This window comes from Lagenorhynchus albirostris, chromosome 20, assembly GCF_949774975.1.
Source record: "Lagenorhynchus albirostris chromosome 20, mLagAlb1.1, whole genome shotgun sequence".
Classification (NCBI taxonomy): domain Eukaryota; kingdom Metazoa; phylum Chordata; class Mammalia; order Artiodactyla; family Delphinidae; genus Lagenorhynchus; species Lagenorhynchus albirostris.
The window spans coordinates 16072623-16098402 of NC_083114.1; the positions used below are offsets into that span (position 1 = coordinate 16072623).

General features: G+C 55.5%; 1 protein-coding gene across 7 annotated transcripts; it reads right to left on the reverse strand.

Moving 5' to 3' along the window:
* Nucleotides 1–6: 6 nt before the first annotated feature.
* FOXN1 (forkhead box N1) lies at nucleotides 7–25780 on the reverse strand. 7 transcript variants are annotated; one of them, XM_060133652.1, is made up of 10 exons: nucleotides 25672–25747; nucleotides 25469–25492; nucleotides 13842–13993; nucleotides 12995–13453; nucleotides 10541–10654; nucleotides 8601–8731; nucleotides 7166–7262; nucleotides 3775–3982; nucleotides 3090–3581; nucleotides 7–1327 (listed from the first exon to the last, which is right to left on the reverse strand). In XM_060133652.1, the coding sequence occupies exons 3-10, from the start codon at nucleotides 13962–13964 to the stop codon at nucleotides 1011–1013; spliced, it is 1941 nt and encodes a 646-aa protein (XP_059989635.1). In that variant the 5' UTR covers nucleotides 13965–13993; nucleotides 25469–25492; nucleotides 25672–25747; the 3' UTR covers nucleotides 7–1010. The 7 variants fall into 7 exon arrangements, with proteins under 7 accessions (XP_059989635.1, XP_059989633.1, XP_059989634.1 ...); XM_060133650.1 differs by lacking the exon at nucleotides 25469–25492 and having other exon boundaries at nucleotides 13842–13973; nucleotides 25672–25780; XM_060133651.1 differs by lacking the exon at nucleotides 25469–25492 and having other exon boundaries at nucleotides 25672–25754.

Below are 25780 nucleotides of genomic sequence, written 5' to 3' on the forward strand. Positions count from 1 at the left end.
GTCAAAGAAAGGGGGCATGGGTGCTGCCCCACCAGCCTCTAGCAGACTTCCCTTCCCTGAATGCCCAGGCTGCCTGAGACAGCTGGAAGTAATTCACAAGCTGGGGCCTAAACTACATGAACTTCTCAGGAGTGAGACTGTAGTGACCTGGAGGGGCCCTTCCTGCACCCAGGGCTGGGAGAAAAGGACACTTTCAAGTTTCTGAGGGCAAGGGCTTTTCCAAACACTTTGTGTCAGAATTGGGCTCAGTTTGGTCCTGGGGTGGACACTGCCCCTCCTGTGTGTCATCCTGGGAAAGGCCAGAGAGAGCTTAAGTTGAGGACAGGCAGAGCCTGGCAGGGCGGGTGCTGATGAATAGCAGACCCCGGGGGTGGGTCCACAGACAACCTGGGGAGAAACTCCATATCTCCTCCTTCTTGATGGGCCGCTGGGATGAAAATGGGAGAATAAATACAGGGGGCTTCTGGGAAAGATCATGCCTGGAGGGGAATGGGCCTGCAGAGAACGTGGACGTCAGAATAGGGTTCCATGGTGGTCTTGGACCTGGCATGCGGGCCCTGAGTTTTGGTAACCAAAGCCCTCAGCTGCCCCCAAAATGAAGTCAGGCTCTGATGTAGTTCTGATTCCTCTGGATATAAGGTATGTGTGTGTGTGTGTGTATGCATAACTGTATGTGTGTGTGTCTGTGCATGTGCGCCCGTGCATACGTGCATGAGGGCTTAAGTGTGGATGAGTGTGAGCTAGGGAGAATGTATTTTCTTCTTGCCCAGACACTTGCTCTTCAGGGGCCCTGAGCGAGGAGCTCGTGTACCAGGCGGCAGAAACGTGTGAGGGGCAGAATCCTGGGTGGTGACTTCTACACCCCCAGCTGCCAGCTAACAAACAAGTTGGCTTAGTGGCACAGGGGCCAGGGAGTGTGTTCCTTCCTTGACCTTTAAGGTGAGCCCGACATGGGTGGCCAGCTGGGACTTCCAGGCCAGGCAAAGGCTGGAGCAGCTGCTGAGCATAGCTCATGCTAGGGCCATGGGCTTGGAGCTGGGGCTGAGGTACACAGAGGGGCCAGCAGGGGCCATGGGTTCCAGCTCCATGAAGGCTGAGTAGAGGGTGGTGAGATGCAGGTCCCCCACTGCCCCGGAGGCCCCATTGCCTGGTGGTGTCAAGTCGCCTGCCCCGCTGCCTGTCTCTGCCAGACAGGGCCCAGCGGGGAAGCAGTGGGATGGGGATGGGGGTTGGGGCGGCAGCATTGAAGATGATGTCAGGGGTGAGGTCACCAGTACCAAGGGGTCAAGGGCCAAGCTGTCATCCTTCAGCTGTTCCCACAGGTTTCCTATTTGGGAGAGAGAACAGGCGTCACTGGGAGGCACTAAGGAGCCCTGTCTGCCTCCCACCCCATGCTCTCACATGCTAAAGAGAGCAGGATTGGGGTAACACTGAATGGAGAACAGACCCTGGGCACTAGCTCTGTGACCCCAGGCAGTTGCAGAACCTCTCTGGTTCCTCCTCCCATGTAGGACAGTTTGAAAGCCATAGCTCAGATGATCTGTGTGGCTCTTTTTCTTGTGGGTGGGGGAGATGATCGAGGATTTGAGAGCTGCCTATTGGAAGGGTTGATGCAGATGCTGTACATTCTGGGGTTACCCTGGGGAGGGAGCCCCAGGAACTCTTCACCCTGGCTCTTGCCCAGGCTCCCAAGGAAGGTGGATCTGCAGCCCAGACCAAGGATCTTCCAACAATGCACTGCTGCATCCAGTGAGCTGGTTGGGCTCAGCTCCCTGGGCATCCTCCACTGCAGGGCCCAAGGGACGGGAGCAAAGCCAGGAAGCACTGACTCTGGGAGCAAACAGTGCTGCCACCAGCTCCTCCTCTATGTGTTGTGTGACCTGCATCGTGGCAGGCCAGGGCCTGGAGCTCCTTCCCTGGGTATCAGGGCTGCAGGGTCTGGAGGAAGAGAGCTGAACTAAACCCTCGACTGAACTTGGCTGCCTGGGTTCCAATCCTAACTCTCCTTCTTTCTCTCTCTCTTTTTTTTTTTGGCTGCCCTGCGTGTCTTGCAGGATCTTAGTTCCCCGACCAGGGATTGAATCTGTGCCCTCAGCAGTGAAACCGCGGAGTCCTAACCACTGGACCTCCACGGAATTCCCTTAACTTTCCTTCTTTCTAGCTAAGTGACCTTGAATAAGTTACTTAACCTTGGTATACATCTGTGAAATGGGTTGAATAATCCCTCCTATCCTATAGGCACACATGAGAGAGCACATGCAAAGCGCCTCACAAGATGCCTGACAGTTAGCAGGGCTCAGGTGATGCTTATGGTAGCTCACATGTCTATAGCTTCTTCTGAGGCTGTTGAGCCCTGTTCCCTACCTCTGGAGGTAGGCTCTAGCTGCTCATTTCTAACAATAGCTTCCCAAGACCTGGGCTCCCTCCCCATCAGCCTGGGAGATCTCTGGGGGTCGGCTGCCCCCACCTGCTTGTGGATGTCTCCTACCCCAGTGCACACAGAAGGTCTGAGGCCTGGGTCAGCACCCTCCTTCAAACCCCCTGTGGCCAGTACCAGGACCTGGGGGTGCACTGGAGATTAGATGGGAATGGGTGGGGTTGGCCACGTGCAGAGATGGAGCAGGCAAGATGGAACGGAAGAGGTAGAACCTCTCCCCCCGGGACCTGCCTAGCTCTGAGGCCTTCCGTTCTTCCAGGGGGAAGATCTGTCTCCTTCCTCTGCATTAGAAGATGAACTCAGAAAATGCAATCGCTTCTGGGAATGTTCAGACCATCGGTCACTCACAACCAAATATGGAATGGAACATCGGGCCCTTTCCAGCCCACCCAGAGCTGAGAGCGGTTTGATGATAGGTCAGTTGGAACCTGTTCAAGGGCACCAGGAGGAGGGAGATGGGGGCAAGGACATTCCTCTTCGACCCTTAACCACCACTACCCCCTACCCAGCTTGGGCCTTCTCTGCTCCAGTTGACCTGAAACCCAGCAGTTAGTTAGCAGCCTGCAGCCTGGAGACTTAGACGGGACGGGCCACACTGCCAGATGTCCCTCTCCAGTACTGTCCCACTTCTCCCTTCCCATCCCCAGCTCACCCTGAAAGTCGAAGTCAGTGAGAGAGGGATTGATGGCATCCAGGTCAGTGCCAAGGTCTCCGTCTGGCAGCAGGGTTTCATGTATGGTCCTGGCTGGGGAAGGTTCAGCCAGCAGCTTGGCACTGTGGCTGGGTGGGGTGTGGGCAGGCAGAGGCGAGTCCTGGGGGGTGCCCGGCTGGGCCCGCAGCTCAAGGTGACCATCTGGCTGTGGGAACAACGGCTGCAGAGGTCCAGGAGGGGCCAGGCCCAGTGAGAGTTGCGAATATGTCTGCCCATAAAAGGAGGGTGCGTGCCCCCCAAGTAGGTCCTGCAGGGGATTCTTGCCACGAATGGGGCCCGGAGCTGGGTGGATTGACTGCAGCGGCTGGGAGAACCCGGCTGGAGGTGGCAGGGGCCGGATGGAGCCTGAGCCTGCCAGCCCAGGGGGTGGGCAGCCGAGCAGTGGGGAACCCAGCTTCTCCCTCTTGTCTCCAATGAGGCTGTCCAGCTCTTCTGAAAAGGCCCAAGAGAGAGAGAGACACCATGAGGCCTCCCTTTCCCCACGAACGCTCCCAGCCTTAGAACCGCACTCAGGCGCTTTCCTCACTTATCAGTTCTCCTTGCTCAGCTTTTCTTGCCTCCTCCACTCTTATTTTTTTTGCCTCATGGGCACCCTGGGCCCTCCCTGCATGGCCGTTAGCCTCACCTGGCCTGGCCATGCTTTTGCGCACGGCAATGGGGTCTTTCCTCTTCCACTTCTGCAGTTCCTCCTGCATCTTGTCGATCTTGGCTGGATTGAGGGCCCACAGGCAGCCCTTGCGAGAGGAACTGCCTGATTTGTTCTCTACCTTCTCGAAGCACTTGTTAAGAGACAGGTTGTGGCGGACAGAATTCTTCCAGCCATCAGGCGCCGTCTGCCGGAGCAGAGCAAGACAAAGAATTCAGGCCGGGGTCACGAAGCCAGAAAACTCCTTTGCTATCTGGGCACAGAACTGCCACCCACCCTGGGGCTTGTCGTCCTCATCAGCACCCAGCCCACGCTCGGTACCCTTCAGCAGTGGGGCAGGGGTGGGCAAGAACCTCGCTCACAGTTAGTAGCACCTAAAATCTGCCTTCGTCCTACTCCATGCCCTTCAGAGAGGGCTGTAGGTGGTTCATAAAGGAAGGGCTGGTGGGCGCTACGGACGGCCCCGTCCCTCCCCAGCCTGCAGTTGGGCCACTCCCCACTGGGTCCTCAGGCCTGTGCTTGGACCCGTCTGTGGAGAGGGACTCACTACGCTGAGCTCTCCCTGCTGTGAGTTTGTCTCTGGGGTGTAGGTCTGTGGAGTCCTCTGAGTGGGAGGGCATGTGTGTCCCTGAGAAATGAGTGTGTGTGAGAAAGTCTCTCTGGGTGTGTGTGTGGGTATCCATGGTTGTCTGTGTGTGTGGTTGTGAGTGTTCATATGTGTGTGCCTGGGGGCGTGGCCTGATGAGGAGGCCAGCCCTCAGGCGGGCGGTGCTCATGCCAACAGAATAAACACCCATTAGGAGGCCTGGTCATGCCACCAGGGCAGTAATTGCGCCCAGGGAGGGTTGTAAAAACTATTAGGCTGACTCAGTTGGGTGAGAGGCAGTGGCGGGGTTGCCAGGGGGCACCCCCTTTCCCCCACCTCCAGCTCTGTCCCAGGCTCTGTGACAGTCCTGGGCCCAGCAGGGGTGACTGTGGGCAGAGTGCCTGCTCTGGCTGGTGAGGTCCCTCTACCCTCGCCCCTCGGCCCCTCTCCCTTCCAGCTCACAGTTTCTGCTTAATGAGGGGCAGCCACTCCCTCCTCCCCAGCTCACTTGCCCCAGGGAGCAGTCAGGCTGCATCATGTCCAGCAGAACTGGGCCCTGATGCCAGCGTCACTGCAAGTTGCTCGCAGGAGCTGCTGGAGCCTTTCTCAGGGGCCGCTGGCCTGGGTCAGGGGCCTGGTTGAGATGACCCTCAAGGCTCCCAGGGTCATGACAGAGAATTCTTGAGCCACCGGACCAGCCAGCTGGGGAATTCAGCTTCAACTCCCACGACAATCCCTACTAGGAGTCAAGGCTGTGGGCAGAGTTAATGGGGACTGGGCCCTTTTATGGCCCCATAAATCTGTGATTTGGGGGTGCCAGGGCAGCCCCCACCCCAGCCACTTCCTGTTTGGAAGAGAGGTGGTCAGCGCTAGCAATTATGTCCGGTGGCTGGACCTTCCCCAATCCCACATCTCTGACTCACAGGGCTTCAGGACACCCATCTCAGCTGCCTTGGGCGTGAGTGCTGCCCACCCTAGGGTCCACTCTGTCCTTGCCCAGAAAAATGACCTTCAACTGGGGAGTGAGTGATAGAGGGGGCAGAGGATCTTTGAACTAATTTCTTAGGTGGGTCAGAGGGGAACGTTGAGAGTTGGAAGTAACTTACGCGCCGACGGGTTCAACCTGACCATTTTACAGACTGGGAAACTGAGGTCCAGAGAAGAAAGGGTCTAGCCCTAGATCACACAAGGAGGTGGTGACAGAGCCCAGACTCCAATTCTGTTCCCTAACTAAGGGCCCTGCCCAGCTCACCCCATAGGACTGCTTTCACCATCTGGGGCCTGACCCATCCTCACAGATGCTTTCTCTCTGAAGTCAAATGTAAACTTGGGAATGAGGGAGTGATGCAACTGGCTAAGAACAACAACTGGAACCGAAAAAAAAAAAAAGCAGTTAGACCTCTTCACTACTCAGCCCTACAAAACAGGGATTACACAGCTCCCAGGAAAAATAATTAAGCCAGGAAGATGAGACGTAGGGAAGGGCTGGGAGTTGGCAGGGAGGACAGGCTGAGAGGAATGGGGCAGGGCCCTCACTTCCCTCTCTCTGGCCTGGCTCCTTGAAGCCCTAGGGGACCCTCTAAAAGCGTTATAGGCCAGGGAGGCTCTGGTCCCCTGACTTGCTGGGGTAGAGGGGCAGCTCTGGATACTGACTTTGATGCTTCTTGAATCCCCGTGACAACTCTCCTTCCTCCTCTCCCTTCCAGGACCTTTGATGGACGACAATACTTTTTCATTCTTGGCCAGAACTCTGACCATCTTGCCCACTCCTCATCTGATGGCAGCTCGGCAAGTACAAGCTTGTTTGAATATCAGCCTCGAATTACCCCCAGGCAGCACAGTTGGGAAGATGGTGGGGCCAGAAATCACTGGCAGGTGGAACTGGGTTCTGGCTTACCTGGGCCGCAGCTCCCACCCTCTGCCTGGGTAGAAGGTGAGACTGTATCCACTAGGGTGCAGGCCTTGGTGAAGGCACCCCTCACACGCAAGCTCTGACCTCCCCTGCACCCACCCCAGAAGAAGGGGTTTTTGTTGGAGGGCCTGGGGAGCATCAGACAAGGGAAGTGGGTGGTGTGGGAAGCCAGAGAGCTTGAGCCGGCAAGTGATCCCACTTGATGTTTGGCCTTGAGTGAATGGAGAGAAGGGCATCTGTCCTGCCTCTAGGGAGGGAGTTTGCTAGAGCCCCAGAAGCCCCTTCTGTGGATGATAGAAATTATTGATAGATCCCACCCATGGGAAGGTCAGGGGAACCAGCCAGTTCCCTAGGACACTCTAAGACCATGAAGCCCACACTCTGCTTTCTGGCAGAACAGCAGCTGAGACTGCCGCCCACAGAGGCAGATCCTAATCTCTCCCGGGAAGGTAATGAGTTCTGCAGTTCCAGCATCCTGTGCCACCTTGGCTGGCCAGCTCCTACCCCAATTCCTCCAGTCCTACAGCATCCTGGGGGCAGCGGTGGGAACAGCCTCGCATTTCTTCCCAAGCTCTCTCTCCCCATTTGGGGTAGGTGGACGCTCCTTGAAGCCTATCAGAATTGCCATGTCCACCTTCCACCAGCATGAGGTTTGACTCCAGCCTGCTGTGTGACCTTTGGTGAATGGCTTGAGCTCTCTCTTCCTCACACAGAACTGTCCTTCTGAAGTGGAGACAAGGGGGAGCATGTGGGGGACACACCCTCTCCTGGTTTTCACTCAAACTCATCTCCCACCTCCCAACGGAATCCTCTGGTTCCAGAGAGGCCTGGCTTGCCTGGGGCTGGTGGGGTGCGGTGGATTTGGGGCTCACCTTGAAGTAAGGAAAGTGCTCCGTCATAAAATTGTAGATCTCGCTGACGGGAAGGCTCCCAGTTTTACTGTTCTTCAGGGCCATGAAGATGAGGATGCTGAAGGCAGAGAAAGTTCTGAGAGTTTGAACCTCTGACCTGGCCTGGAGTCTCCCCACCTCCACCCCCGGCCTGGCTGGAATAGTCAAGGAAGAATAGTCTGCTGTAGAATTCACGCGTGAGAGGCCCTATGAGGTCCAGAGGAGAAGGAATGAGAAAGTGTCCACTGAAGTCAGGAATTACTGATATACAAGGGTCTCGTGGCATCTGAGAGAGCTGGGTTACAATCCTGGCCTTGGCCACTCACTAGCTGTGTAACCTTGGGTGAGTGCCTTAACCTCTCTGAGCCTCAGTTTCCTCAGCTTTGAAGTGAAGAGAGTAATAGCTGTCTCAGAGTCGTGAGGATTAAGCATGCTGCCTAGCACGTAGAAGGCACTCATTAAATGGAAGCTGTCATTACCAGTCAGCCTTCAACCGATTGCGTGAATGTTGGATAGTAAGGGAGCGGATTAAGGTTTTTTGAGTCCCTAAAAAGTGCCAAGCACATTCTCTCACTTAATCCATCCAAAGGCCTGAACATTGCAGTTCTCTCTTTTTTTTTTTAACAGATGAATAAACAGAGGCTCAGAAAGATTAAGTAACTTGCCTGAGGTTTCACAGCTAATAAATTCAGAGCCTGGAGTAGAACCCAGTTCTACTGGACTCCAAAGATTGCATGTGCTCCTTTCTGCTCATCATCCGGCCTTCCACAAACCCCTTCTCTGTGCTCCTGGTTAATGTTTAAGTTCCTTTTCCTTCTCCTGAGCTCATACTGGCTGATGACCTGACCCCATGAGGGGCCTGGCACACAGGAGGTCGAGTATCGATGCTGGTTAGATGAATGAAAGTTCAGATGGAAGGTCTCCCAGATGGGCTGGGTGCTGCTGGCCTGGTACTTATAACCCCAGCGCCAGAGCAGTTGCACCAGATCTGGCAGGTGCTGGATAACTGAGCCGCATCTGCAGACCTCATCCCTCACTTACTTCCAGCAGAGCTTTGGGGTGAAGCTTCTCTCTATATCTGGGGAGGGAGGGAGAAGGCGGGAATCATCCCCCTAAATTCTCGCTTTCAGGCCCTGGGCCCCAGGAAGCTAGAACTTAGCGGGCTCATCCAGGGCACCAGCACCTGCTGAGCTGAGCCACAGACATGGCTCCCCAGGGTGAGATGAGAGGTCAGAGGTGAACTAGTCAATCCCCCTGCCCCATGCTGGAATCTTCTCTATAGCATCCTTTGGAAGTCCACTAGCTATGACTTCCACTCCCTGCCATTACCCTTATACCTCAAGGGATTCCATGTCTCAGTTTCCCCAGGGTCCTCTCAGCCCTCTTCCTTCTACCTCAGGAGTGCTGAGAAACGTACCTGTAGGAGTAAATGGGTTTTGGGAAGAGAGGTCGGTGCCCATCGGTGCTGGCCTGGGGTGCAATCCGCTGGTATGGATAGTGTGAGGAGCCCAGGTAAGGTACAGGGTAGCTGCTGCCACCTGGTGAGTACTGTAGAGGTCAAAGGGGCAGAGTGGTTGCCATGGTAACCAGTCTTCCCAAGGAAGGGGGCTCCCTGCCCCCATTCACATACATCCAGAGAAGGAACTGAGGCTAGATTCTTCTCTCCTGTGCTCCACCACAATGGTCATGGGCCCCAAAGAGCTATCTGAGGATGCTGGCCAAGGATGCGGCTATCCGGGGGCCTGTGAGGAGATCCACATTCCAGAATTCAGGATCTCAGAGGCCTCAGAGCTCCCTGCCTCCAGCATCTTTCTCTCAGGTCTCTAGGTACTCTGGTTGCCATGGTGATAGGACAGGAGTTGGGCTAGAGAGTGTGAGGGGTAGCCCAGGCCCTTGTACCCTTTTGGGCAGGCGCTCCAGACCTCTCTGGTATCTCCTGGAGTGGTTGGGCTGGAAGTGGGGTGTCCAGCCTGGGCATTTGCTGGGCACTGTCACCTTTTATGAGTTTCAGTGGCTCCTTGAAAGGGCTGGTCACGATGGTGGGCAGGTGAGGGTAGGAGGTGGTTTATATGGCAAAGGGAGTGGCTGCGGTGCCAGGGATGGTGTTTTATGGGGGTGAGGGTGGGTAGGAAACTCTGACTCCCCCATCTGCTCCAGGCCGAAGTGATCTTTCCAGGTCACCCGAGAGACACTTAGTGACTGAGTCACCTCTCTGCAGGTTCCATAAAGCCCTGGGTGTGGCTATCTTGTCCGAGGAGGGGGTGCAGAAAATAGAGGGCATCGAGACAGGGCTGGGCATGACGAGGCCGTCTAGGGTCTGGTAGTCCCTTAGCCCTGCTGTGGCTCAGTCCCTGTTGGGCCAGGCTGCCTCAGGGACATTCCTACCCTGGGTCAGACCGTGAGCCTCAGGAGGGCCCGGCTATTCCAGCCAGGCTCGTCATGGAGTGAGGATGATCCCTCTTGTGTTTCCTCTGCTTCCCTCCTTCTCTTTCTTTCTCCGCACTAAGCAGGCAGTCTGACCAACACACCCCCATCCCCCGCCCACCTGCCTGCCTCCCTGGCTTGGCCAAGATCAAGGCCAATGCCAAAGAGCTGGGAGCAGAACCTGCTCCACAGGCAGGGCCTGTCTCAGTGCCAGGCTGCAGGTGGATGAAGCGGGGTGCTGGGCAGCCACTTGCTCTGTCTTGCCCGGCGACTCCTGGGAGCTGCTTGGCTATTCTAGGACTCTTCTCTTTCTCTTTTTAAAAACCTCCATCCCATGCCAGTATGGGTCAATTACTTGGCTTCCTGTACGTCTGGGAGGAGCTGAGGCTGGGCAGTGGGGTGGGAAGGGGGATAGGGCCAGAGATGATGGGGACCTGTAACCTCCAACTGGGAAGGCCCCCTAACTTCACTCCTGGTTCCACCCTGTCTAGGCTAAAGGGAAGTTTGAGGCCAAGGCCACATGAGCTGGTGGCTGACCCAGACGAAAGCCCGCTGTTCCCTGGTCTGCTCAGCCTTGTGTGTCACCCCATTTACTCCTTTTCTCTTTGCTCAGTCCTTTTCTAGCTCTCCTCTTCTCTCCCTTTTTGGTTCCCATCTGGCCCTGCCCCAGTCTCAGTCCCACTCTCTTTCCTGAGAACTCTCAGGCACGGCCAGGGTCTCAGACAAGCCCCACCCCAAGAGAAGAGCAATTGCTTCCCTCCCCATGAACCCCTGTTCCCCACCCCAGGTGGCCCAGCCTGAGATTCAGGGCCCAGCTCTCCCTACCTGCCCATCCAGGTGTGCACACACACACTCACACACACACCCACACACCACACACACATGTAATATCCTGAGACCCTGGGGAAAATCGCCCACCTGCCCCAGACCTACCTGGTGGAAGGGGGGCTGGGAAGGACAGTACATATGCTGCAAGGGGGGCTGGTAACAGTACATGCCTGGACCGCTCTCCAGAGGTGGGGGCTTGACCTCAACTTCTGACTCCTGCTGGAAGGAAAAAATAACAGATGACGGAGCTGGACCATATTTTTCTTCCTTTTTCTCTTCTGTGTCTCGCACCTTACACAAAAGCAACCCCTACTTTGCCTCCCCCAGAGCTTATTCCTGGAGAACAAATAGAGAACAGAGAAGGGCAGGGATTTTCCTGAGGGAACTCAGCAAGTTAGTGGTGGAGCTGAGGCTGGAACTGACAGGGCTCCCCATCCCCCCACCTCCCTGCAGGTGAGAGACTGAGGCTGGGCTGTCTGGGGACATGGGGGAGACTTGTCACTGGTCACACTGAAGCTGGGGTAGGACCAGAGGTCTCCCTGGAATGGCACAAGGGTGCACTGCCTGACCCCACTCACCAAGCCCGGCTCAGGACTTGCTTGTTGGTTCAGAGCCACCAGCCCCTCAGAGCAGGTCTGCAAAGGACCACTGCTCTAGAATTCCCATTGCAGAGCCATGGTGAGGGGAGCACAGGAAGTGGCCAGAGAGGTTGGTCCAGCTGGGGCCCCCAAGGTCCTGACCCTTCCTCTTCTGCAAAGCCCAAGGGAACTCTGGCAGGCTCTCTGGAGGGGGCTAGCGAGTCCCCTCTGCTCTGGCCATCCCCAACTCAGAGCCTCTGCTCTCTGCTCTGGGGAGTGTACACAGTTGCTGGTCTGCTGGAGCCCCGTGGCCTTTCTCACTCTGGCGGAGGGAGCCTGCAGCTGCTGCTGGCGGTGGTGGTCAGATCCTGGCCTCCCAAGGGTTGTGAGCCCCCCATGGAGCCCCCAGGGGCCAGCATAGAGTTCCACCCAGAGTAGGGCCGGACAGAGTGTGCAGCTAGGTACAGGAAGGTCAACAAGGCCAAGAGCAGGTGGACCATTCTTCCTGGGATTACCAGGGGCCTTGGGAACCAGCATCTGGGCCCAGAGGGTCAAATTAGCTGTGAGCTCTTTCTGGGTGTGCCCGGGATTGCTGATGCAGAGATAACCCTAATCATAGAAGCTCAGGTCTAGAAGGGCCACAAACACTATGTCCAGCCCTATCATTTGGTAGATGGTGGGGCTGAGCCCATAAAAGGGAAGTGATGTGCCCAAGATCACTCAGAGTCAGCCAGCCTGCTGTGGGTCTCTGGGCCCAAACTCTTCTCTCCATTGTGAGTGTGTGTGTGTGTGTGTGTGTGTGTGTGTGTAAGAAAGTGGGCTCAAACCTCAGCCTCACTTCTTATAGGCTGAGAGACACCTTGGGCAAGTCACTTGGTCTCTACGGAGCCTCAGTCTCCTCATCTGCAAAATGGGGTTAGTGGGAACTCTTTAGAGGGTTGTCACGAGGACTAAACAGGGCACTTGAAAGGAAGCATCTGGCACAGGGACCACGGGCTGGCACTGAGTGGACATTTAGGGGGAAGTAACTGGTATGATGGTCCCTTTCCTGGGGGCTGCTGCCAAGTTCAATGGGCCTGAGGAAGACGCCGTCAAAGGGCCCCAGAACCAGAAGCAGACTCCGTCTTGGCCACGATTGGTAGGGGCCCAGCGCCTTCTCTATCTTCCACTCCTCGGAAACAGGTTTTTGTTGGGGGTGGCTTGTGGATTGAATGGGAGCCTGTTTGAAAGCAAGAGGTAAGGAGAGCTGGTGGGCATCTGGAATAGGCACAGCCCAGGCTGGGGAGCGGGGAGCAAAGCTCCCTTTAGTCTTCCTCTTCCCAAGGCAACAAGCCTATGAGGTACTATTAACGATACTTTTCTGATGAGGCTCAGAGAGCTTAAGTGACTTGCCCAAGGTCACACAGCTTGTGGGTACAGCTATGAAAGGAAATGAGCTTTCAAGGTGCTTTCAGGGTATTTCTATGAATATACCCAGGCCTCACTCCGGGTAAAGAATGGGACCAGAGTGTCCTTTGAGAAGACTTAAGTCCTCTCTCAACTCTGTAGGCTGATGCTGGAGAGAACATTGTGCCCTGTGGCTCCTCCCTAAACCCTTTCTCTTGGCCTCTGGAATGTGTTTTTCTTCTCACATTTGCATATGAGCCTGTAGGTCTGGCTGGAGATTCTTGACACTTACACAGAGAGAAGCTGCACACTGGAATCCTGACTCAGGAGCCTCTGGGAAGCTTCCAGCTTCCTCGGTCTGACCGGCCTCCCCAGCCTTGGCCCCTCCACACCAGGCCAGGGCAGCGACCCTTGCCCAGCTGACCTGGAGGCCCAGAATGAAGCCTAGGGTCCCCAGCTCTCTGAGCTCGCGGCTCTCCTGGTACACACTGACCCTGAGTGGAAAGGTCTGGAAAGGGATGGCGGGGGGTTTGTTCTGGGCTGCCAGGAATTGGGATGGGGGTAGGTGGGATGGCTGCTGGCCACTGGTACTCACCAGGACTTGGGGGCTGTGCTCCCGGCTGGGGTAGGGGAGCCCGTTGCACCAGGCCTCTGCTGGGAAGCCGGGCAGGAAGGCCTCACGCTCCCCCACATCTGTGGGGATCTCCTCAAAGGCCTCCAGCGCCCCTGGGGTCTTAAAGGAGTGTCCAGCGAGGGCCAAGGCGGTCTGGGCCTCAGGGAAGACGTCGTCATGGAAGTGCCGCTTGTATGGATGGAAGGGCACGTGGCTGCCCTTGAGGAAGCGCCCGGGGCTGCTTTCCGGGCCCTCCTCAAAGCCGAAGCCGGGGTACTTGTCTGAGGGTGAGAGCCGGAAGGGGCCCAGGCCAGGGCCAGCTGGGCAGTGGACCTGCTCGGGACCCGGTGACGCGGCGCAGGGGCTGTGTGGAGGCAGTGAGGGTGCCCTCTCTGGAGGGCCATCAGGCACAAATGATGAGCAGCTGAAGCCGGCATGCTTCTGGGTGGACAGAGGGTAGAGAGCCTGTGAGCGGAGGCTGCACCGGGACCCTACTCTGCGCGAAGGTAAAGGGCCTGTGGCTGAGCTCTGGCGAGACATAGCCTGCCCTGGGAAACCCCAATCTGACGAGAGCACACTGCTTCTAAACCTGGTCGCCCCCAGCAGGATGGAGGCACAGCCCTGCCCTGGGAAAGCCCCAGACTGAAGGGACAAGCGGGGGCCCAGGTCTGACACTTCTGGATCTGGGAGTCACTGGGTACTTATTTGCTGGTGGAAGGGACCAGACAGATGCAGGCAGGTCCCTGGGGGGTGGGGGTGATGGTCCACCTGCGGCTCGTGCACCTCTCAGGTCTTGGCCTCAGCCTGGACCTAAGTGCCTGGTACTTACGTTCTGTGGGGCAGGGGAGCCTGGGAGGCCCGGTGCCTGCATGTGGTCCCCTTGGGGCTCGCCCTCCAGTCTGGTGGGGCCCGGCAGCGTGACGTCAGACTGCTGCAGGAGTAGCGACACCATCACCCAGTCCTGGCCTCGAAGAAAGCCAGCTGTGATGAGTGTGAGGACCACCGTCCAGGGCTGACCAAGCCCAAGTCCACCACCTCCATTCCCACCCCATCCCCGGGCTGGGACCCTGACTCCAGCCAGATGTCTGATGAGAGGGGGAAACAGACAGACAGGGACAGATAAACAGACAAACTGAGAGGAACATCGGAAACAGAAGGAAGCAGATAAACAATGGGAGAGACAGAGTATGAAGGACGCAGAGGGAGAGAGGCAGGTGGACTCGAGGGGACTTGGATGCCTCGTGGCCCCGTGAGCCTGGCCGGCATCCCCCACGGCACTGGGGATGCCACCACCGGCCCACTGTGGAACGTGTGGCATATTTGGTTTTCTCCTATGTCCTCCACACTCCAAAGTACCTGGGACTTTGCGCAGGCCAGTGCCCTTTCTGAGCTTTGCACTCACCTTTCGAAAAACTCAGGGCCTATACTAGGTGACATGGAGGGCTCTTGCTGTTCAGACCTTCTAGAATTATAGGAGAACTCTGTACCCAGCACAGTTGAGTGGTTAAGAGGACTCAGCTCAAAGCCAGCCTTTGCCTTTCCTTGCTAGCTGTGTTAGCGAAGCTTTCTGAGCTTCCACATCAATCATCTGCAAAAACAGGGAGAGAGAGAGGGCCGCCCTCGTGGGGATGCCGGATTAAATGAAATCATGCACATGAAGAATTTAGCACAGTGCCTAGCATGTAGTAAGTGCTCAGTAAATGCCAGCCCTCGTTATTAACATCATTATTAGTATGGTTCTTTTTTTTTTTAACATCTTTATTGGAGTACAATTGCTTTACAATGGTGTGTTAGTCTCTGCTTTATAACATTAGTATGGTTCTTACTACTACTACCCTCACTTCTCTGCCTTCCTTCTCCACCATCTGCAAAGGGCAGTTTCTCCTGAATTTATTCCTCTTTGCCCAAGTGGTTTCTGAGAAAGGCCACCCTTTGCTGAGAGCCTGCTCTGGGCTGGCCACTGTGTAAATGATTAGGAGAATTTTCTCATTGGTTTGTCAGAATAATCCCGTGAGTGAGGGACATTATTAACCTCACTTTCCAGATGAAGAAACTGAGGCTCAGAGGGGTTAAGTGACTTGCCCAAGTCGCATAGCTAATCCTTGATAGAGTCAAGTTTTGAAGCCAGATCTGTCTGACTCTGAAGGCTACACTCCTCTCAGTCTCTTCATTTGTTGGGGGTCAGAGTGGGGGGGTGCATGGGCTAGGCGCCAAACAACAAGAAAAGCACGAGGTTTACACACACACAGACCCCCTCCGGCAGAGCAGGAGAACTGCATTTCCCCAGCCCTGCTCTCCCAGGAGCTCTGGCAGGGAGGGATGGCCATGGTGGCCCCATGTGCCCAGCCTGGGGTTGGTACACCTTTGTTAAATAAGCTCTCTCCTTCATTTGACAAGGGGGTAGTGGGGACAAAGAAGGGAGGACAATTGCCCAAAGTCCCTCAGAGGATCAGTGGCAGAGGGGGCTAGGAGCTGGGGTCCAGGTGGGGGCCTGGTGGAGGCTCTCCCGCCCCTTCAAGAGTCTCCACCGCCCCTTCTCCATGTCCCGGTGCCGCTCACTCGGCAATGCTAAATGTGGCGTGACCAGGGAAGCGCCGAGCTGGCCGTAACTGGACACCACGGTGGAGCAGGCCTGGGGCCCGAGGTGCAGGGCAGCCCATCTCTGGCTCCGCATGATTGCGCGGCCCGGCCCCTGCTCCCTGGACAGCCCCTGGACAGCTCGGGCCCGCCTGCCACTCCTGGCCCTGGTCCAGAGGTGCTTTCCCAAGGCCTTCTCCAGGCCTACCAGAGGCCAGCCTGGGCCCCTTCCTCCCCCAGGTCTTGGGCTTTGTAACACGTGGGGCGGTGGTCACTCTCCTCTCCAGAGGCAGAAGAACATATGGTTAAGAGCAAAGGTTTGGGATTTGGGCTGACCCAAGTTTGAGTCCCAGCTGTGTCACTTCCTGGCTGTGTGACTTTGAAGAAACAGTGCAGTTCTCTGTATCTCCTTTTGCTCCTCTGATAACAGGGCTTGTGGACCCACCTCCCCCCTTGTGGAGAGAGGGATGAGGCTGCATTAGTCCCTGACCCCTTTCTCAAGTAGCTGGTGGAGCTCTTAAAGTTGCATTATCTAGTTCCGAAGCTCTAGAGTCAGGATTGGGTTTGAATCCCACTTAACAGTGGGACTTTGGTTGGGCAACTCGCTCAGCATCCTTCCTCGGACCTCAGTTTCCTCATCTATAAAATAGGGCTAATAGTACGTACCTCTCTGGAGGGTTAAGTGATATATTGCTTGCAAATAACTTAATGCATAGGATGTGCTCAGTAAATGATAGCTATTATTAATATTAGCAGTGGGACAGAGTTATCCTAAATGATGAGCTCTGGGGGTGAGGACCAGGAGAGCGGAGGGAACTCCTCTTTCCTGCCTCCCACCTCCGTCTCCCTGACATCATCCTCCCCCATTGGCAGAGGCTACACTTCTCTCCTCTTGACCCTCTGGCCTCAGAGATCATTTTAGCCTTTCCCCTGAGGGAGAATGGCTGCAGAAACTCCCAGGGATTAGAGTAGGAAGGAAGGGGAGGCGACTCTTGCTTTGGATCCCTCAAGAGGCCTCTCTGACGGTTGCAGTGTCTGGGCTCTGGCATCTGCATTCACGAGGAATCTTTCATTGATGACTAATCTTTACGCTACCTGCTGCAGTTTCAGGGGGCACGATAGGATGTGTGTCTGCAAATATCGTCAGCAAACCAGTGCAGGAGGTCCAGTCAGCTCTCCTCCTTCCTTGGATCCCAGGAGCTACCCCTGATGGCACTCATGACCCTGCCACTCAGGGTGGGCTTCCACAACCCACAGTCTGCTCTCTTTTTGGGCTAGAGTTAGGCCAGGGCTCTCAGTGGTGGACAGTGCCCTGGGGTCCCTTGGACTGTAAGGACTTTCCTAATCACAACTGCACATCTATAAAGCACTCTGCAGTTGACAAAGCACCTTTGTATCGATCATCTCATTTCATCCTCCCTTTGCCCCAGAGAGTAGCAGGCAGTGGTGTGCTGGAGTCAGCTGCTATGGACTTGTGAGGGCCAACTGTACCCATCTCTTTCCAAATCCATTTTTGGTGAAATTGGCCCAAATTGGCCTTGGTGGGAATATTTACCCAAGGAAATTTGCAAATGCTACAAATTAGTCCTTTTTTTTGGAGAGCTGGTGGGTGAGCATTTATCATACACCACTGGTAGGGGAGAAATGTCATTAATCCCATTTTTCAGGGGAGAAGATTAAGGTCCAGAGAGAAATGACATGCCCAGGGCCACACAGTTAAAACTGAAAACCACATCTCCTGCGTCTCAGGCCTCAGAGCCCCAGTTACGCCCCCAAACCACTCCAGGGGTGCAACGCTGGCAAAACTTTAGCAGAAGACCACTTTAGTATCCAGGTATTCTGTCTACCCCCTACTCTCAGAACTTTTCCTTCTTCCATGATCCTTGAGGAGTGGGAGGGCAGGGGTAGGGATAGAAGAAGTAGACTTGATCTTTCCTGGAGTCGGAGGGAAGAAAGAAATGCTAACCTGAGTAGGAAGCATGATGAGGAAGAAATTCCTCAGAAAGAATGAACACAGGATCAACAACCAGTGTTATCAAATCTTTGCTCTGTGTCCTTCTCACAAACAGCCAGGTCTTTTGTTCCTTCCACCCAGCATATCTCCCCACCCCTCAGAGACTCTTTTCCCAGTACCCCAGTATTAAGGCAGAGGGGGCATTTGTGGGGTAGGAGCGGGGGGACACCCTGTTGGCTGGTTGTGTGACCTTGGACAAGTCACTTCCCCTTTTCTGTACTCAGTTTCGTTATAAGTAAAATGATGCGCTGGGACCATTTGCATTTAAAGATGTTGAAGCTGGTCCTGTGGATGTGTATATGGTCCACAGAGCTGTCAGTTAGGCCCTCATCTCTGCTTTTTCTTCAGGAGGGACCTCTCTGAGGAAATCCTCAAGGGGACCAGGAACAACTGGGTGAGTTATTATACCCCAGAAAGGAGGTGCTGTATTATCACCCCCATTTTATAGACGAGGAAACTGAGGCTCAGAGAGGTTAACCTGACTTGCCCAAGTTCACTCAGCTAGTGAATGATGCTCCCCAGGATTCAGACACAGGCTTCAAAGCTAGAGTGCCTAACCACTATGCTACACAGCCCCACCTCGGGAACACCTCAACTTCCTTGCTCACACCTGGAAGCCAGATTGGCAGGTGAGGGGCAAGGTTGGAGGTTTCCTTGGGACGGTCTGTCCCTGTACCCTACGTGGGCGGCTGAGTCACAGAGGACACTAAGGGCCCTCACTGGGCTCTACACACTCCCTCCCATGCAGGCTGCTCCTACCTGCCCTTTACAGAGGTGGAGATGGTAGAGTTCCACCTTAATGGTTTCTGTTACTGGCTGTGGCAGCATGTTTTACAAGGGGTGGGGACCGTGCCCAGTGCCGCCTGTGGCCCCACCCAGGCTCCACCCTCCCGGCTGCTGGGAGGGGTCCCCTGGAGCAGTTTGGTAGGGGCCACTCCTGAGGCTGGACACCCTGGATACTGGGAGTCTGGGGTTTCTAGCTCCTCTGTTCCCATCAAGGTTGGGGGTTCTGAGGCCAAAATCCTGTCCCCTCTGGCTCTTGACCCTGACTCGGTATCAGGAAGTGGGTCAGCTGCCCCTGCCTTGAGATCTGATTAAAGCGCTCTGAGAAGCAACTACAGATGAAAAGGGCAGGGGGTGGAGTGGGGAATAAGAACAAAGGATGAAGAGTGATCATGTCCCCCATGTGATGCTTTCCTCAAATCTGAGCCACGGACACCTGCAGCTGAGTGGTTCCCATTCCCCAAACCAGGGCTCTCCCGAAGCCACTTCAGTCATCCCTCTGCCTCTGGAAGTAGGCTTGTCTTAGAGCAGAACTCGGTATGCCCGTCCCAAAAAAGCACTCGAACCACCTCGCATGCCTGGGGCCGACCTTGAAGTTCTTCCCGATGTCTAACCCCTACTGTAATCTCTCTTGTAATGTTAGTCTTCTTGCCGTATCCTTCCTGCCATTCACCGAGGGCTAGTAAATGGCAATGGACTCATCCCTCCTGCAGGGTGGGTCCCAGCCTGGCTGTGGATGTCGAACTCCAACAGCTTCCGGTTCCCCCATTCTCCTTTGCCCAGAACCCCTTCCTTTCTACCATCCCTGACCATCGTGGGCAGCTTCCCATCTCTCCAGCCCGTTCCCAGCCCCTGCCGCCCAGCTTTGGCCCCAGAGGAGCTGAATCCAAGCACTCACAGTAGGCTCTGGGCCATGGCCACCATCACGGCTTCTTCGGGGAGTCATTCAGCCCAGGAACTCCCCAGGAGCTTCCACTGAGGTATAAATACTCCCACATGCCTGGACCAGCCCCCTGCCTGAGGGCCGGGGCGGGGCTGCCTCCGCAGGCCAGACAGGCAGGTCACATGCCCCATAAATGCCACTGGACCACAGGCCCTTCCCAGCAGCCCTGGGGAGACCAAGTGGGGCCTGACCTCCTTGGATGGATGGATGATGGATGGATGGAGGGAGGGATAGGTGGATGAATGGAAGGATAGGTGGGTGGGTGAAATGGACAGATTGATGGGTGGACAAATGACTGGATGGAAAGCTGGACAGACGGACAGACAGATGAATGAATGGACAGTGGGACAGATTCATGGGTGTCCTTGAACTGCCTATAGATGCTCATTTGGTAGATGGGGAGAAAGAGGTGCTGGTTTCAAGGAAATAAGAAATGCTATCCTTCAAAGCTCCCATCCATCTCTTTCTGAGACACACCCACCAGGCCCCCTTTTCTCCTCTGCTATGGACACCTGGTCTGAGAGATTGGCTCTGCTGGGTTCTCCCCACTCCTTAGATGACTCTTTCCAAGACGCTTCCCACCTAAACACCCCCAACCCCCAGGAATCTTTTGGTCTTTGGTGTCATTCATGGTCTGTCTTTTCCTCCCTCCTGCCTCCTCTGGAGTTCAGGCTCTGAGGCTGTGAGCCCATCTCCAGATCTTGTGCCCAGAAGCAAGGTCATCTTGCCCTCCAAGTTTAGCAGAGGGAGGGGGAGGCAAGATTCTCTCTTCCAAGATCATGAGACCCTTACATGTGAGATTTAGGGAGAAGGTGACTTCCACCCCGCACCTGCCCCCGGAATTTTTAAAGGCATGACTGGGTCTGATGGGGAGAATAGGTCTGGCAAGGGACTCGTATGTGAGCCGGGTGACCTGGGGCCCCTGGGGCCCGACTTGAGAGCTGAGCTCCTGAAGGGTGGGGATTCCTTGCTTGTTTAGTCCTCCCAGGGGGCAGTGTTCAGAAAGCAGTGGTCTGATTTCCAAAGAAAGTTCCTTCTAGTCCTCAGTCTGCCTAGCTGTGAAAGGGATTTAAGAGTGGATGGTGAGGTGGGCAGTGACTGAAGGAACAGGAGGATTTTTCATAGATGTAACACATGGCCTTCCTCCTTCCTTACAACACGCCTCTTCCAGACACTCTGGCTAAAGAAGGTAGGGGAATGGGCGGGGGGGTGGGATGAGGTTGGTCTCCTCTGAGCACCCATTATCTCTGTGATCCAGTGTCCCAGAAGTCCTTCCCCCATAACAAAGTCGCTCAGGGCTGAGCCTGGTGTCCCCCCTCCGGCCTCCTGTGGGCTGCTCTGATAACTGGCTGTGGAGTTAATTGTCTGTGCTGGTGATTGGTGGCTGAGGATATGAGAGGTGAGACCCACAGCGATGACTGGGGCCTTGTTTCACCTCATCCCCTAGATTGGCATTTATTATCTCAGAAACCCCCAGCTGCCTTACAAAGCCCGCCTGTTCCCGCACAGGGAGTCCTTCTGACCAAGGACCCTAGAATCTCCTCGCCCAGCTCTGCCATCAGCGTGGGCTAGTCACAGAAATTAACCTCATTGCCTCCTTTATAAAATGGGATCCTCTTCTTTGCCTTACATACCTCACCTGGCTGTCCTGGGGACTGAGTGAGAAGCAGGGTGTCAAAATCCTCTGAGGAAGGTAAACTGACACCGTCTTGCCTGGCACCCCTGCCTCCTCCCCTGGGGTCCCAGGCCCCTTGGATTTCAGGAGAGGGATGCGGGCTGAGATCTTTGCCCCTTCAACCGTTTGCCCCTCCCTAGGCGCTCTACATAGGACGGGTCCAGACCCCTTTCTGCCTGCTCACCTTACTGGGGGCTTGAGATGGTTCAGGGACCTACCATCCCTTGAGCCAGGGGCCTCTCATGCTCTGTACATATTATTATCGTAAGGACTCTCATTATTACCAATCTACTATTAGGGATATTAATCCCACCACCACTACTAATGATGCAGATCTAGTACCAGACAAATACCTACTGGTGCACCTCTCCTCCAAAGCCACCCAGAGCACACGTACACACACACAGATCCTCCTGGGCTTGGCATTGTCATCCCAAAGAACTTTCTCTCCAAAACCTTTCCCACCTTGGGCAGATCGGACATGATCATGAGAAGGTCCCAGAGGCTGAGCCTCTTCTCCAAAGCCACATGCTCCGTGGGGCCCAATGTGGGCTCCAGGAACTCCTCTCAGAGGGAGCTGGGCGCACCTCTGATGGTGAATACTGCTACAGTCACTCTGCCTCTGCTAAGTGGACAGTCTGAAAATTGGGTTTTCTGATCACAGCGATGTGTGTGTGTGTGTGTGTGTCCTCATGCACATCCTATGCCTTCCAAGAATGATGGGCTGGTGTAGTCTGGGACATGGCTGTGGAATTTACAAGTGTATGTAAGATCTCCAACTGTCTCCGGGTGATCCGGTACCAGGGGCATGCCCTATTCTGTGTGTGTGTGTGTGTGTGTGTGTGTGTTGGTGCCTGCCCAGGTTGTCTGTAGTTTATCAGAAGCGGTAGTTTCAGGCTGGGGGAGCAGGGCTTGAAGTAGACCGATCATGTGTCCTCCCATGAGCACGGGGTGGAGGGTTAGGGTCAGACTTCTGGGAAACTCTCTGTTGCATCCTGGGGGGTCTTGAGTGGTACCTACCCTCTGTACCTTCCAGAGTAGCCATGAGAGCATGGGTTTCCTTTTCTCTGTGACTCACAGCTGGCTCTTGAGTCAAGTTCCCTGAGAGATCACGATTCAGCTAATTCTCTCCCCGGCTCCATTAATCTGAGCTGACTAAGCAAGAGCCACAGGTGGGGTAGAGACTGGGGATGCCCAAGACTGCAGTCATTCCTAAACAACCCAGCAGGCTTCCTTGCTCTAGCTTCTGTCCATCTCCTTGCCTTGGGCCTGGCCATGCTTAATAGGATCGGTTATGCTCCCAGCACCCCCCAAAAACATTGCCACTGCCTCCCTTTGGGGCCCTCTAGGGACGTCTCTTCATCTCCCCACTTTACCTGCCACACACCTGCAGTGTTGAGAGGTCCATCTGGACATCAGACTTGTCTTGTTGCACCTGAACTCATGTTTACTATTTGGCCAGCAACCAGCCTTTAAAGTTCAGATAAGATCAGGAAGCTGAGGGCTTCTCCAGGGATGATCCTACCCAATCCATTTTGTCCTGAACACTGGGAGAATGTGGAGGACATACCAGGACCTGGCGGGGGCACCGATGAGGGGTGCTGACCTCCAAAGGGGATCTCTGGTGTATGGCGAGATCCAGCCTGGGGAGGTGGAAATGGTGTGGGATGGGAAGATGGAGTTAGGGATGAGGGTGAAGTTGGGGCTGAGGAGGTGAGGGAGAAAGCAAAGAGAGAAATAAGGTGGTGGAGGTGGACTTGAAACTGGGGTTGGGGATGTGGGTTGGATAGGAAGAGGGCTGGATTGTGGTTAGAGATGAGAATGGGGGTAGAGTTGGGTTGTGAAAGGAAAGACAGGTGGAGTAGAGAGGTTATGCATGCAGAGGGGTGGAGGCTGGAGATGGGCACAGAGATGGAGGAAGGGGCAAAGGATGGAAAGGAATAAATGAGAAAGAACAAAATCACTCAGGGACCTTTGATTGATGCTTCTGAGACCCACTCTCCCAGAGGTCATCTTGTCATTCCCCTGCTCCCGGGCATGTCGCCAGCCCAGCCACACCCATCACAGATCAATGGTTGTCTCTCCACTCAGGAAACCACCTCCTGTGGTCACATAGTCCAGGTAAACTTAATTTAAAATGCTGAAACGTCTCTCTGAAGTCTAATGTCAATCTCTCCTGCTGCAGAAGCCTATCTCAGCTTGCCAAAAACTCCCTCCTGCAGGCCTCAGCAGGGACGGTGGGCTGTGACTGGGAAAGAAAGAGGGGAGGCCATATCTGCGGGACCTCTGTCCCTGGCATCCCTCTGTTATAGGGGAATAAGGGGAGGCAGGCAGAAATGTCTCCCAACAGCCCCCTTCTCATCAGGGTATGGAGCCAGAGAGACTAATAGAGGGGCAGCGGGCATGGGGCCTTATTTCTGTCCCTTCCTGTACACAAGGTCTTCAGAAATTTCAGTGTGACTTAGTAACAGTCTCTAGCTAGGTGCTTGAGCCCTGTGTAGGCAGTGGGGGCTCTGCTGGTCCATGAAGACTCAAGCTGGAAGGAGGGAGGTTAGACAGCAGGAAGGACTTCCTGGCAGAAAAGGATGGAGAGCCCATGGGAAGCGGTACTTTCTTAGAGGGCAGATGGAACTCTCCATGGGGGCTAAAGGAAGACATTCCCTGAGACCAAAGTGGGGACATAAGACATCTTCCCAGAAGGCAAGCGTCACCAGTGGGCTTCCCCCTTTGTCTTCAACTGTCCCAGACCTTCTCCCGTCTCACAATGAATGAAGGCACAGCTGTTGGTTGGGGTCCTATGGGGTTAGTGTGTGGATGAGACAGATATGGGGAGCAGGGAGGGTGCCCCAACTCTCTAATCTTTCTCTTGCCTTCCCAGGAGCAGAATCAAGAAATAAAATCCTTTACTGAAATAAAGTCCTTTGAGAACTCCCCGGCATTCCCGGGAGAACAGGTTCCTGGCCCTGGGAGGTGAGTGAGGCGCCGGGCCCCGGGGGGGGGGGGGCGGGGGGGGGGCAGCGTGCCTCGGCAGGCCCTGGAGCCCGGAGCTGAGCTCCGCAGAGGCGGCATGGGCGGGGCCGGGCAGGGAGCTGAGAGGACATGTGCCTCTCCTCACAGCACCTTCGCTCCTGAGGACCAGAGCCTCCCCAGGACCCAGCCCCACTCTGGCCCTACCTGGCCCACCACGAGAGTGGGGTCCCGGAACAGAGGTGCTGCCCCAATCAGTTGGGGATGCCCTTCTACTGCCTGCATCCTGGGGGTCAGGGAATGCCCAGGGTGGTAAAAGGGCCTGAGCTGGGCCCGACGGGGACAGGACTGGAGTGCAATGCCACCCAACCCTTCTCACCCTCCCATCAGCCCAGAGGAACTGGGTTTTATCAGCAGGGAAAAGAGAACCCTATGGGGGCGGGCAGAGCTGGATCCTGCGGCAGCAGAGATTTCAGACTCCAGGAAGGACTGACTTCAGGACTGTGAGTGAATGCCCGAGTTTCCTCCCTCAGGATTAGGAAAGTGAGGAGGGGGCAGACCTGCCTGGCTCGGGAAACGACCAGCCTAGAGACAGGTGGAATGGATGAGATGATTTCTCAAGAGGATGCGCCCTCTCCACCCAGGTCCTTTCCTGCTGACCAGCCGTGACGGGCCACAATGCACACGCAAACATATCTTCCCCACACCTTGCGCAGAGACAAGAGGCAAACACGCCCACTCATTCGAGTCTATTCTTAATCTAACTTGCTTCTTTGGACATTTGGGGAGGGCCTGGAGACTCCACGGGGAATGCCAGAACCTTACCTGATCAGATAGGGGGTGGGGAAAAGCCATGGGAGCCAGAGGGGTCTTCCTGCTGCTCCGGCCAGTTCCCTAAGGGCCTTTGCTCCCCAGACCCCCAATTCCAGGCGTCCAGGGTCTGAGAGCTCCCTGCGTATCCCAGGTTTGCTCACCAGGCCTCTTGGTTTCTGGGGTCCAGACCTCCGGGGGATTCTGCCTTGGGTGCAGCATCAGGTTGTAGCCGTAGCACCTGTTTGCCACCTGTCTGCTTCTCCACCAGCTGCACCCTCTCCTTCCTGCAGCCCAGTCCTCTGTGCAGGCCCGGGCATCTAGACCCCAGCTGAGGCTGCTTAGGGGCAGTGAATGATTCCTTGATCAACAGACACCCTTAGCACCAACTAGCCCCCAGAGCCGGGCTCTCCCTCTCCACTTGGAAAAGCCACTAAATTGGGAATCTGCCTCCCTGTCTTTCAGCTCTAGTTTTCCAATTTTAGCCCCTCTGTGTCCTTACTTTTTTCCAGCACAGGGTGGCTAAGCACACCCTCTCCAACACACAGAGACACACAGAGAAAATCCACGAAACACCAGAACGAAAAACCACACTACAGCAAGAGGGATTGAAGTTAGACAACCTGGAACAGGAAGAAGAGGGAGGAATAAGGAGGAGGGGGTCCTCCTTGCCCTCCAGGCACTCACCCCACTTCCTGATTCTCCCTTGAGCTGCAGCGAGAAGAAAGGGAGCACCCAGGTGCTCCCAGTCACTCCCAGGTGCTCCCAGTCACTCCCAGGTGCTCCCAGTCACTCCCAGGACCCATTAAAAAGGCAACCCGCCCCCCTCCCCATTCCCTGGCCCAGCCCTGCTGGCCTCCACGGCTGACTTAGGCCGGGTCTCTTCTTACCGCTCAGTGAAGCAGGTCGGCGTGGGGGCCGGGGTCTGGGGGGCCAGGAGCTCCGTCTCTCTATCAGTCCGTCAGCTCGGCCGTCCTGGGTCTGTGCTGACATCAGGTG

Excerpts from the sequence above, each read along its gene's own strand:
- FOXN1 (XM_060133647.1), bottom strand. The coding sequence starts at position 14,330 with ATGCCACACGTTCCACAGTGGGCCGGTGGTGGCATCCCCAGTGCCGTG. Across the intron at positions 3,983-7,165 it reads AGCACTTTCCTTACTTCAAG|ACGGCGCCTGATGGCTGGAA; the intron begins GTGAGCCCCAAA and ends CTGCTCCGGCAG. Across the intron at positions 3,582-3,774 it reads CAAAAGCATGGCCAGGCCAG|AAGAGCTGGACAGCCTCATT; the intron begins GTGAGGCTAACG and ends GGGCCTTTTCAG.